The sequence below is a fragment of the Taurulus bubalis genome, assembly GCF_910589615.1.
Source record: "Taurulus bubalis genome assembly, chromosome: 10".
Lineage (NCBI taxonomy): Eukaryota > Metazoa > Chordata > Actinopteri > Perciformes > Cottidae > Taurulus > Taurulus bubalis.
Window position 1 is genome coordinate 20,674,631 of NC_136598.1, and position 12,466 is coordinate 20,687,096.

Genomic DNA, 12,466 nt, shown 5'->3' on the forward strand with positions numbered 1-12,466 from the left:
CGCACACGGACATGTGCACAGTGAAGTGATAAAGGCCCTCCAGAGGGCAGGTGAAGATGCCCGTGTCGGGGTTGTAGGCGTTTCCCTCATTGGCCAGCACGTCCACAAGCTTCAGGACACCAGCGTGATAGGGAGTGCTGTGAGCGATGTTCAGCTTGGCCATGAAGGCAACTACTCTTCCTGTAGTGGGGTCAGCAAAGCAGATTAGCTATTTCAATACATAGATTTGCTGCTCAACTCTGTAACATGTGGATTATTTCCCCCTCAGATGAACAGAGGCTTACTTGGTGGTGGGATGTCAGGAACAAGGCTCTTTCCTTTTTTTGGTTGTTCTGGATTAGGTTTGGCTAAAACAGCGACACACTGAGCCGTGAGTCATTTGAACTTTTTACATTAGGAGACTTCCCACATACAATAGGAATAGTTTTACAGTCATATTGAGTAGTTGAGGAGAATAACAGGGAACAATAACAGCTGTGACTGATATGTTCTTGCCACAATATGAATTTGTCAAAGGTACATTTAAATATACTGACCACTCATAGTAATGACCTTTCAGGAACTTGACTTCAACAGGAATAAGTGGAGAGTTCCTTACCTGCTTCTGCCTCGGAAAAGAGTAGTTGCTGAAAATTTTTGACAGAGGCGAAGGCGTGTGCAGTTTTTCTGGTTTGCAGAGCGTTGCTCATTAATAAAGCTTGTAGGCATTGGAAAAACATTTTTGTATCTAATCTAATTCACCATCAATTGATTTGATAGTATGAATCAATCAGTCTGATTTGATTGGTCTTGGTGGAAGATGACTGAAAAGGTTTGCATCTGTATGCCCGGGCATACAGATGCAAACCTTTTCTTGGAACATCTGCCCTTCCTCACCTGCCCACTAGCTGCCGCCACTGAGTCTTCTGCTCCTCAGCTGAACAAGTCACACATTGCTGCAACTAATCTGCAACGAGCACTTTACTGTCTGTGAAGAGCAGCTCACAGCGACAGTGCTTCTTAATAAAAGCTGCATTTGACTCAGTTGATTTTTGTTTCGTGCAATTTAAATATGCAAACATTTCATGCAGATTCAATCTAATTGGCAGGAAATTGATGATCTTCTGAATTTCAAATAATAAACTTTCCAATGTTTATAGCAGAATATACTGTCTATATAAATATACATATATACATATATCTATAAATATCTGTATATATATATATATACAAGTGTATATATATATACACACATGACCATTATGTGGAAGATGCTTTCAGATTTTCGTCAGTCACTTTGTGTTGCACTAGCTCCACCACCTTGTTACATATATAGCCTTCTGATTTAGCCTACAGAGAGGATTACACACGGCTGTTAGCAGAACTCTGCCTGTTAGCCATAGTTGGAGCCTGTTATATAGATCTATATATCTATATATATATATATTTATATATATCTCCCAACACCCGCCACCCCCATCCTGAGCCCTTGATCCCTGGGCTAATTCCATGAATCGTCCAAATCTAAATCCACTGATGGAGCAACGGCACACGCAGTTAGGAACACAGACAGAGAGAGAGAGAGAGAGAGAGAGAGAGAGAGAGAGAGAGAGAGAGAGAGAGACATGGGATGGGGAAGAAATAGAAAGGAGCTCATATCAATCCTATCCTTGTCCATTTTGTGAGCATTTATGCTCCCCCCCGTGTTAATTTCGCTTTCATCAATAGTGGAGTCATGTGCCATCTGTGTGCCCTTTATATGTTTCTCTACAGATGCACCAGCTACCCAGTATGCCAACTCATCAAAGGGGACCGTCAAGCTTGGCTGACGTCACCCATCCAGCCTCTGTAATCGAAAGAGACGTTAATCCTGCTCCTCTCCAAAGCCTGGCAGTTGGGTGGGGTGGGACAGGGAGGCATATTGAGCGAGACATGAGGAAGGAAGTTGGATACGGGGGACACAGGAACACATGTAGGCTTTGGGATAGCAGAGCTGGACAAGTGAGACAGGTGCTGTCTTAACTGAAAAAGGAAATCAGGCCCACAACCGCGTCCTGATCCTCTGCTAAACTTCCGGGACATTTGAGGGTTCGGGATCCCCCTCCCCCTATCCAGGCTTCGCCCTGGAGGCCAAAAGCCTGGCTGAGGCCTCTGCGGAGGGGGAATGCTGTGGGGGCTGCTCGCCTCCTCCGGCGCCCCCTCTAGTGTCACCTGTACTCATTGTGGAGGAGACAGGCTTCACAACCGTGAGGCTGTTCCAAGATGGAGAAGACATCTGCCTGACTGCAAGTGAGGGGTAAGAAGATGCTGACATGTGTGTGTGTGTGTGTTTGTATTTCAGGCACAAATAGTATTCACACTAGCAAGAACTATGGGGTTTTCCCAGGTGGAAGCCCCCTTAATGTACTCCACATGACCACATGATGCAGGCGAACAGTAAAGTGTGTATCTTCTGATCATGAAGATGAGATCAGGCAAAGTCAAACAGAAAGGAAGTACACAGTTGACTAATGAGTTTCATCACGAGGTCTATTTAGTCGCTGTTCTGGGGCTTTTGCTAATCATACAATCAATAGCTCTAGATGTTTGCTCAGCTGGGATTAAACTATACGTTTACATTTCTTCTGAGCATTTTAGCAACTTATCATCCATGTTGGCTTTAAAATCAATATCGCAAAAGTTCATTCCTGAGTTTGAAAAACAGTTGTTTGCAAAACCCTCACTTAATGGTTAGCTGCCGTGAAGCTTTTGAGCCTATTAAATGGTTCAACTCGGTACAAGAGTTTTCTTTAGTCCTGAGCATATGTTTGAATCATGCAACATGAGATGTGTAAATAGGAAAACCTCATGGTCTGCTGTAATGGGAAATCAGAATTTCTTCACCTTATTTCATTAATTGCATTAGAACAGCGTGAGACAAGTAGGCGTGTGGCATTTTCCTAATCAGTTTGTGGCCCATTTATCTCACAATTTCCTGTGTGAATAGACAAGAAAGTGACAGCGGAAATACAAAAAAGTCCAGTTGTAGAACAGAAACAAGACAACGATTTAAATGTTTCTGACAAGGGAAAAGGAAAATATGTGCTGACCACTTACTTTGCTATCTTGTTTATTTTCACTAATGTCTCACTTCTGCCACAATTTTCTCTTCATGGTCACACTAATCTTAGTGTGGCGTGTAGCATTGCAGAAATGTAAATGAAAGCCATTTTCAATCATTTCAACTGAACATTTCAGATGTATTCTCATTTCATTAAACTCTATATATTCCCTTCAACAATTTCTATATTATAATCTTTTTTTATTTTTATTGTTTTGTACATTTTTCAAAAATAGTGTGACTGCTTGTTTGATCACGTGGACTGGTTGTTGACTGAGCTGAAACGTGCAGGTGTTTAGAGGAAGTGTATATGAGAGGGATTACATGGAGGTTAAGCTTCTTCATCATAATAGCTGAAAGTTTCCATCACAGGTGGCACACACACAGCTTAGTGTGACACAGTTGTCAGCAGCGTAATATCAGAAATTGAATTGTAGGGCTGCGCACATTCACAAGTGGGTCAAAAATGATAGCATCCTCCCAAAGCTGATCCTATTTAGATGAGAACAGGGCGTCCTCGTTTTGGCGATTGTGCAAACTGGCTTAGTGCTTCTTCATTTGTCACATCATACAATGAACTTAAGGACGTTGACGGAGACACTAAGCCTGAAATGTGTCCCATTAAGGCCGTCAGAAAGAAACATTAGGTCTGGGAGAGAGAGAGAGAGAAATCAGCTGATGCAATTTTTGAAATTCTCACTTGTTCAAACGTAATGTACTACTTGAATGAACTAAAGCGTATGCTTCTCAAACATGGCAGCCACGCGTGTGTACTTGCATATAACCTAATTAAAGAATGAACCCTAAAGAGGTACAAACGCTGTAAATCTTAACACGATTAACAGTCTGCTGCCTGGCTACAGCAGCTTAATGAAGCGGCACTTTGGCACAGAAGTGTGTTGAGGTAAACACGGATGTTAGCATGCTAGCATGTTATCAAGCTAACATTTGCTCATTAGTATTAAAGTTTAGAACGACATAGTTTTGACCTGTAAATACATTACATTCCTAACCACCATTTGTTATTCATTCTGCATCATTTTTTCATGACGATCCTTCATAATATTGAGCCAGCTGTGACAGTTAAAAGCTAAAAGCTAATTAATATCTTATCTCCTCTCATTTACGTGATTAACAAACCATGCTTTGATTTTTACTCAGGGTTTATCGTGTGCAGCGCATACTAGCTTGCATACATATATATATATATATATATATATATCATTAATCTGCTGTTTATCTACCCTCTACTGTGTGATATCCTGCTGTTCTCGACCAAAAACGCTCAGTGAAGGAAATAGTTAGATTTATCTCCTGAGTTTGACGTAGCATGTGTGCAATGTGACTCATGCTGCTCTGAGCAAATACCAAAAAGTACCCTACACAGGGTCTAAAAACAGAACAATTGGAGATTGGATATGTCTCTCCAATGACATTTCATTAAAGAGTAAGCAAGATTTAACAGATTGTGTCATTTGCCTCTGAATGACAGCAAACCATGATTGGTACTTATAGCGGCCGGACAGACAGTGAGACACAGTGAGAGAAAAGGAGAGAGGGAGCAGGAGAGGGGGATAAAAAGAGGATTCGGAAAGATCCTCGGTCTTAATCCCCCGTCAGCTTTTCTGGAGACTATAAACAGATTTGAGGATGAATGTGGACACAGGCTCACACATGTAACTGAAACAAGTGACTACTTTACAGATACTGTAGAGACTGTGGATCCAACATACAATCTGATGAAGGGAAAACGATTAGGGCTTAAAAAGGAAATAGAGGTGACTTTGATGTTTGGTGAAAAAAAGCGGCTGAGAGATGACATAAAGTTCCCCGAAAGCTTCCGCTTCTCAGGCTCACGGCCCTTTGTAAGAGCGGAGAGAGCAAAAACAGCACTTTTGTTCTGCCGGCCTCCGTGTAAGAAAACAAAATATGAGCGACAGAGGACATAATCCATTTTTGTATCAAACCCTATTTGCACTAATCTGAAGTATGAGTGTGTTCCAATGTGTGTGTGTTCGAAGACTCACACACAGTCACATAATACACATATTCAGACCGGCTTTGGCCAGTGACATGCAGGACAGAACATCTCTGACCAATCAAAAGCCTGGATGTCGGATATACTGCGATACTGTAATTCAGCTATTATGGGGGGTTGTTTCATAGAAAACCGGATGGATTGATGTCATCCGGTGCCTCTCACTGACGGTCCAACTGTGGACCTCTGCTGTGCGGTGGGAGGAGAGTCAGATAGACATGTAAGAGTGAGAGAAACAAGGTCATGTGAGCAATTTGTTGGCTGAATTTCCCTTGGCGGTTGTCCAGTTAGCTGTCAGTCACTGCAGATTTCTGGGGTTTATTGTATTATTCTACGAGGAAAATATATTTCACTTGACCTCCAAAAATATTCGGTGTGGAAGATTTTACAGTTTTTTCACGAGAATATGATCAATTAGAATGAGATATTTTCTACAAAACTATGGGGGACCTTTGTTTCCAAAAGAATGAAATATTTACCAAGGCAGGCTTCATATTGGCAAAAGAAGGAGAATGTCTCCATGGTTTGTTTCTAGTCTCTGTTATGGCGTTCTTTCCTCTGCAGATACATGGAGGAGATGAGCGGAGATCCAAACTGTGAAGACATGCAAAGGAAGGAGCAAAGATTGTCATTCCAGGTACGTTCCACCTGGACTGTGACCAAAGAAGTGTCACAACACAAAATGTCACAAAATGCGAGACAGTAGTGACACAAATGCTGATCAAAACGAGAATTAAAACCCATGAGACTCAATAAGTACAAGCCCAGTATTTGTGTGTGTGTGTGTGAGAGATAGAATATGTCAATATGAGAGTGGTCAAAACTGATTTAAAAGCTATAAAAAAAATGCAGCATCAATGTATTTTGCTGTAAACTAAACGTACTTTCGGTTGGACTTTTCTGCTCAACTCTCAGTAAGCTCTCTGGCCTTTTCCTCCAGATCTTCCCAGACCCCGTCGAGGTTGTCCTGGACCCAGAGACCACCTTTAACCGGCTGGACCTCGACCATGTGAAGGAGCGTCTACCCTCCATCGTTGTGGAACTCACGGAGGTGAACGAAGTGGAGAGCGGAGAGCTGCGCTGGCCTCCGGAGAACATGGACATGGAGGAAGACGAGGAGGACCTGTTCTTGGAGCAGTGCATCCCTCCTGCCAACATTGCAGACTGGGGAGAAGAGGAGGAGGAAGAGGAGACTTCTGTTATACTGAACGAGCAGCATGGCTTAACACTTATTGGTGAGTTGGACATGTTATCATACTCTCTGCTTTACACTCCTCTGATGATTAGAAACAGGATCTTTTCAAACATCCTAATGCTCTGCTGGGATTGCTGCTGGGAACATAAACACATTTAAAAGCCTGAGAAGAAGTCATGAATATAAAAAACCTGAACAAGCTACTGTCGTTTTTGTTTTCTGTCTCATTTGACAATAGCTTTTTAATGGAAAAACCAACCAAATACGGTCGATGATCACACAGAGTCAGCACTTATGTCACCACGTTCCTTTAATTTTTGGTGGGAGAATGTGTGTGTGTGTGTGTGTGTGTGTGTGCGTGTGTGTGTGTGTGTGTGTGTGTGTGTGTGTGTGTGTGTGTGTGTGTGTGTGTGTGTGTGTGTGTGGGAGCGAACTACTACCCAGACTTTCCGCTGAGAAACTCATATTTCATGACCACCATAACCAAATAAGTAGCACTATATTACAGAAGATTATCACATAGACTATGATAATATAATATAATCACACCTACTTTTCCACCCAGAATGAGAGAAACAAGGCGCCACAGAAATGATGACTCTATGTGATAATCTTCTGTAATATAGTGCTACTTATTTGGTTGTGGTGGCCATGAAGTATGAGTTTCTCAGCAGAAAGTCTGGGTAGTAGTTCACTCCCACACACATCGACTAGCGGAACCGGGGCTTGAACCACTGATGCTCTGATTGAAAGATGGGCATGCTTACCACTGAGCCACAGCCAACAAGAACAAATTGATTATCTTTAAAAATCTGATTATCTGATCGATCTGATGTATTATATTCTCGGGTTGCTTGGGAAAGTAATGTTTAAAGCTATACACTTGAAAACACATCAGGTAGCTACATTAAAAAAGACTCTACTCCTTTTTACCTTTATTTTGAAAAATACACGGAGGTTACATCTACAATAAAAGAGAAATATATGCTATGCTAACTTTGTATTCCAGTTTCCTAGTTTCAGGAATACCTTTTTTTTCTGTTAGCATATGTTTTCAATGCAGAGAGCTCAAAAACCTGATCGGAGTGGCTGTGGATCTGTATGGGAGTTACTGCTGAAAATACCAGATGTACACTGTTTTGTGCACTGTGCAGTAATGCCAAAAGTTTGATGTAAATGGTTTTAAAACATAAGATAAATACAGTGTACTTTTTCCCCTGCAGACCTTCAGTCAGATGCATTTAGAGATGACACCCCCACCCTTCCACCGAGCAGCGCTCCAGCCCTCAACTGATTTAACCTCGGAGACCCAGTGAGGAAACATCCTGCTTGCAACAACTGTGACAACCCAACCCAGAGTTTGACTGACAGATGATGCGGAGATCGAACTGAAAGCCAATGTTGATGAAGAGGAAAACACAAGTAATCAAAATTAGTTTTAGATGTCAAACACCGATAAACAGCTACACGCCAACTCTGACATTTGTGTTCGCATTAATATGAATACACACGCATGGCTGTAGGCATAAGAACAGAGACACAAATACACAAACATACATTCTCACACACGCAAAAGTCAGCTTGCTGACGTCGGCGGCAGAGATTTCAGCAGTATTGTGTTTGCGTTTTCTTTTTTTTTCTACTTCTAAGTAAAACTTTTGCTGACGTTGCATCTTTATGTTTCGTTTCCTAATTTAAGGGTTCACTGATGTTATCGGGATAAAAGAGAACTTCCTGCTATGACAATCAATTTTCTTTAGTTTGTGCTTTGTTAATTTATACTTCATCTCTGTACCTTATTAAACATATTTGTCATTGTCATCAGTTTGACCCGAGAGGTGGCTTTTGAGGACATTTACCTAGTTTTAGCTTCAGTATAATATTCATTAGGCGCTGCTCTGGATCCACCTGCTGCTGTCCTGAATCTGTGGAGCATTTCGAGATGACCACATCCAGATGTTACATTATTTGTCACCATTCGTTATGTGGGTGACAAATGCTGACTAAAGTTGAAATGAGACATTTCCATAATGTTACCAAAATCACTGTCATAGACTTTGTTTCTTTCTGGCAGACAGGAGTGGACGTTCAGTTTGTTGTCGGCCATGTTGAACCAAAAAAAAGGCAGGCAGCTCGAGTTGCTTTTCAGTAACAGTTGTAGACACCATTGAGATTGTAGTTGTGTTATAATACTCTCATTTGTGTTTAGGCTGATTTTGTGAATAACTTGTATATAATTTGTTGTGTTATTGTAAAATGATAAATATGAATTTGTCAATAAAGCATTTTGTCCCACTGATGCGTATACTTATTTTTTTTGTTTCTGAGGGTTTGTATAACGTAAAAACCAGGAAGACTGAGCGATTGTTATATAAAACTGTAAATCATAGCTTGTTTTATGAAAAAAATGCCCAAAACTGCTGTATTTGGATGTATTAAACACCATAAGTAATATACAAGTGAAATATATGGTTTGGTACATGAAAAAATTCAAAAATGTCACAGATGTGCGCAAATGTGCCCCATTGCAAATTTTGAAAACCTTGCCTGAATTTCCTCTGTACTAAACCCTCTCTGACTTTGTTCTGCTTCACTTTATCAAAGTCAACCTTTGCAGAGAGAATGTTCACATATTGTGTTATGATTTGGGTTAGAGTTAGACCTTACAGCTGCATCATCTCAAAGAAATAATCATCCTGAAAGTGCTTTTCTTCTAGGCGGACCTGAAACCTTTTAATTTTTTGCTGTGTATCATCTTCATTTACTCTTAACCAGTAACATAGAGACAGATATTTACACATCTGAAAGAAATCTCACATGTGTACCTTTTAGTATGACCTAAATTATTAAAAGAGCCCTTGTGGTTGCAGAGATACACCCTTTTTAGTTTGGGTATGCAATTTTCGAGCAGAGGCCTAAAAATAGGTTGGTTTTCTATTGGTTAACAGTTAAGTAGAACATTTTACCTCATAAATAAATCCACAAACATTTTTCCTGTAATCTAACTACAAAATGACATTTGTGAAATGTGAAAATTATACTGAAAACTATCTACAAACTCCTCCTGACTGAATACTGTTTGCTTTTATGTCAGTCAATTCATCTGAAGTGAAACAGCAGCAGAACAAGAATAGATAAGAAACATAAATAATAGTATTTTTTGTTTAAGTTAAACTGTTTCCAAAGAAGAAGAAGTCTTAGTTATTTTTTTTAGGAGGGACATTGTGCAAGTATGTGTGTGTGTGTGTGTGTGTGTGTGTGTGTGTGTGTGTGTGTATGTGTGAGTGTATAAAACCCACTTGAAAGCAGAACGGCTTCATAACTTCCTTTCAGCAGTGGAGCTGCAACAGGACACTGAAACTGTAAGTTGACTTTTTTTATTCTAACTATATTTGACTTTTAAGATAATTCAACTAATTCATCATCTGTTGTGATTGTGTTGTACTAATTTATTGACTTTTCTATAGCTTCACACATAATTATGAAAGTTAATATTTGTTTTACATTAAACATTAGTCCATTAAATCACGTCCATCCATTTCTAAAAATGTTATTGTAATGTTTGACAACTTTTCCATTTACAGCTTAAACCAGCCATGGCTAACTTTGAAGACTATGGCAACTACGCCTATTTATCAGACGATAATTACACACTGCCTGATTTTCCTGACACTTTGACGCCTAAGATTCAACCGATCCAGATCGTGTCTCTGGTCCTCTACGGCCTGGTGTTCCTTGTGGGCGTCCCCGGTAACGCTGTGGTGGTGTGGGTGACGGGGTTCTGCATGCCTCGCTCCGTCACCTCCCTCTGGTTCCTCAACCTCGCGCTGGCCGATCTCCTGTGCTGCCTCTCCCTCCCTCTGCTCATGATCCCTCTGGCCCATGACGACCACTGGCACTTTGGGCCGCTGGCCTGCACATTAGTCAAAAGCCTGTTTCACCTGCTGATGTACTGCAGCATCCTGCAGCTGGTTTTGATCAGTGTGGACCGCTGGATGCTGGTGAGCAGACCCGTCTGGTGTCAGAACAACAGGCGTCCAAAGAGGGCTGTCTGCGTGTGTGTCGCTGTCTGGTGCTTTGCCCTGGTGGGCAGCATCCCCCAGTTTGTCTACACCAAGGAGATTGAAAGAGGTGAAGACAAGCGAGAGTGTGTGACGGTGTACACTTCCCTCAGCGCCTGGCTCGTCACATCCTACCGCTTCCTGGTGGGATTCATCATCCCTTTCGTGGTGATCGTGTTCTGTCACTTGGTGGTGTATAAAAGAGCAGAGGGCGGAATGTCAAAAGGTCGGGCCCGCTCCAAGCGCACACTGAGGGTCATCATCGCTGTGGTGCTGAGCTTCTTCCTGTGCTGGCTCCCACTGCACACTTTGGACTTCCTCACGTTGACGACCCCTCGGAGTTCCCCCCACAGTCCCAAAGTTTACCTGGCACAAGTTTTAGCACTGTGCCTGGCATATTTCAACAGTTGCCTCAACCCGCTGCTCTATGTGTGTCTGGGACGGGGCTTCAAGAAAAGCATGAACCGCTCCCTGCGCAACATGCTGAACTTCATCAGTGAGGACCCCACGACTAAGATGAGCGTTGCTAACACCGACACCAAAAGCTCGAGCAATGGGAGGGATACGACGAAAATCTGATGCTGTGTTGACTTTGATGCGCTTTTGCAATCTCCCTGCAGTACTGAATGTGGGCATCCTAACCACTGGGTTTTATAGACTGTCTGTGTTTAGAATGAACTTTTTTTAAACAAACTCCATCTAAAAAACAAACTTCAACATTGGAACTTCTGAGCAGCCCAACACTGCGGTTTTAGAAGCTATTTTGAGAAGCAGTTTTGCTGATACAGTGGAATGAAATGCAAAGATGTTATCATGACTGCCTCAAGATTGCAAATCAGGAACTGGTTGCCTATATTTCCTGTGAACACTCATGTCTTACACAACAGTAATAACTCTTACACAAGGATGACCCCAGACTGTGTTTGAAGGCATTTCTGTTATAAATGATCAGATCTTTTTATTGCTTTTTGCTTGTTATAATCTAAAGGTTGTTGTTCTAAATAATTAATAAACTGTTCTTGTAATACTTACTTCTAAGACACAGACATGTTGTCTTGTATAACAGAAGCCTACCATGCATAAACCACAAGAGGGAGCTACACTCTAAATCACCTCGGTCATAATCTTGTTGTGCCAGGGCAATTACAGAATAAACAAAACAATAAAAAATATGTTAAACTACCAAAACTAAGAGAAAAAAAAGCCTTTATTTACATACTACATTCATTCCAAACAAGGCCACGTGATGGTATATACAGAAACACACATATTTACAAGAGTGTCCAATTCTGTGTTCCTATGTTTCAATTAATATGTGCACGTATACGTACTGTATGTGCATGCATGCATATACACCGGCCCCTTACTATGGCCTCTACTTAACCCATTTCCTACTCACAGACCTCTTGATGCTCATTGGTCCCTGTAGCACATGTTTACAAAGAGGCAGAGCTGAGTACCTGTGAACAATATGGATATTCCCTGCTCAGAGATTGACAATCAGACCATACATTTTTAAAACTGTGGGAGAACCAAATGTAAACAGATTTGGACTATTACACATTTATTCACTCCTGCCTTTTTCTTTATTGGACGCAAGCTCACTACGAGACAAATCCTGACTCTAAAGCTTCAAGTTTTACTACACACTGAAGTAATGTTTTTAGTCGTGCTTAATTTCATGGGTCTGTAGTTTCAGAAAGATAACCTAATAATTCCCGGAAAGAACTATCTGATACTGATTTGTGGGAAAATAGAGACAGTGTTTAAATGCGTTTCTTCATTGCAGAGAAAGTCAGATAGCCTCGCACATTTTGAGCATGAACTTTCCAATAATATGCATATTCTATTAATAATGTTAATAATGAATAGTTTTACAGTTCTTTTCCAGGAAACTTCCAAGAAAATGAGTGGACCGGTTAAATAGTGTGGCCAAAAAATATTTCCATGTAATTTCTAGAGCTTTGGTGTTTCGCAAGACTTGAAGCTTTTGACAATGTACCTATTACTTGTGTAAACTTGCATTTGGCCAAGTCTACACTGTAGGAATTAATTAATCTGATGAATTACCTATGAGGCCAACAGGCATCAAG

The 12,466-nt window shown here is 41.1% G+C and overlaps 1 protein-coding gene across 1 annotated transcript; it reads left to right on the forward strand.

The window, feature by feature from the left end:
* Window positions 1–9,908: 9,908 nt before the first annotated feature.
* c5ar1 (complement C5a receptor 1) lies at window positions 9,909–12,198 on the forward strand (the record flags this gene model as incomplete). Its single annotated transcript, XM_079224893.1, has 1 exon — window positions 9,909–12,198. The coding sequence occupies one exon, from the start codon at window positions 9,909–9,911 to the stop codon at window positions 10,950–10,952; it is 1,044 nt and encodes a 347-aa protein (XP_079081019.1). The 3' UTR covers window positions 10,953–12,198.
* Between the last annotated feature and the right edge of the window lie 268 nt (window positions 12,199–12,466).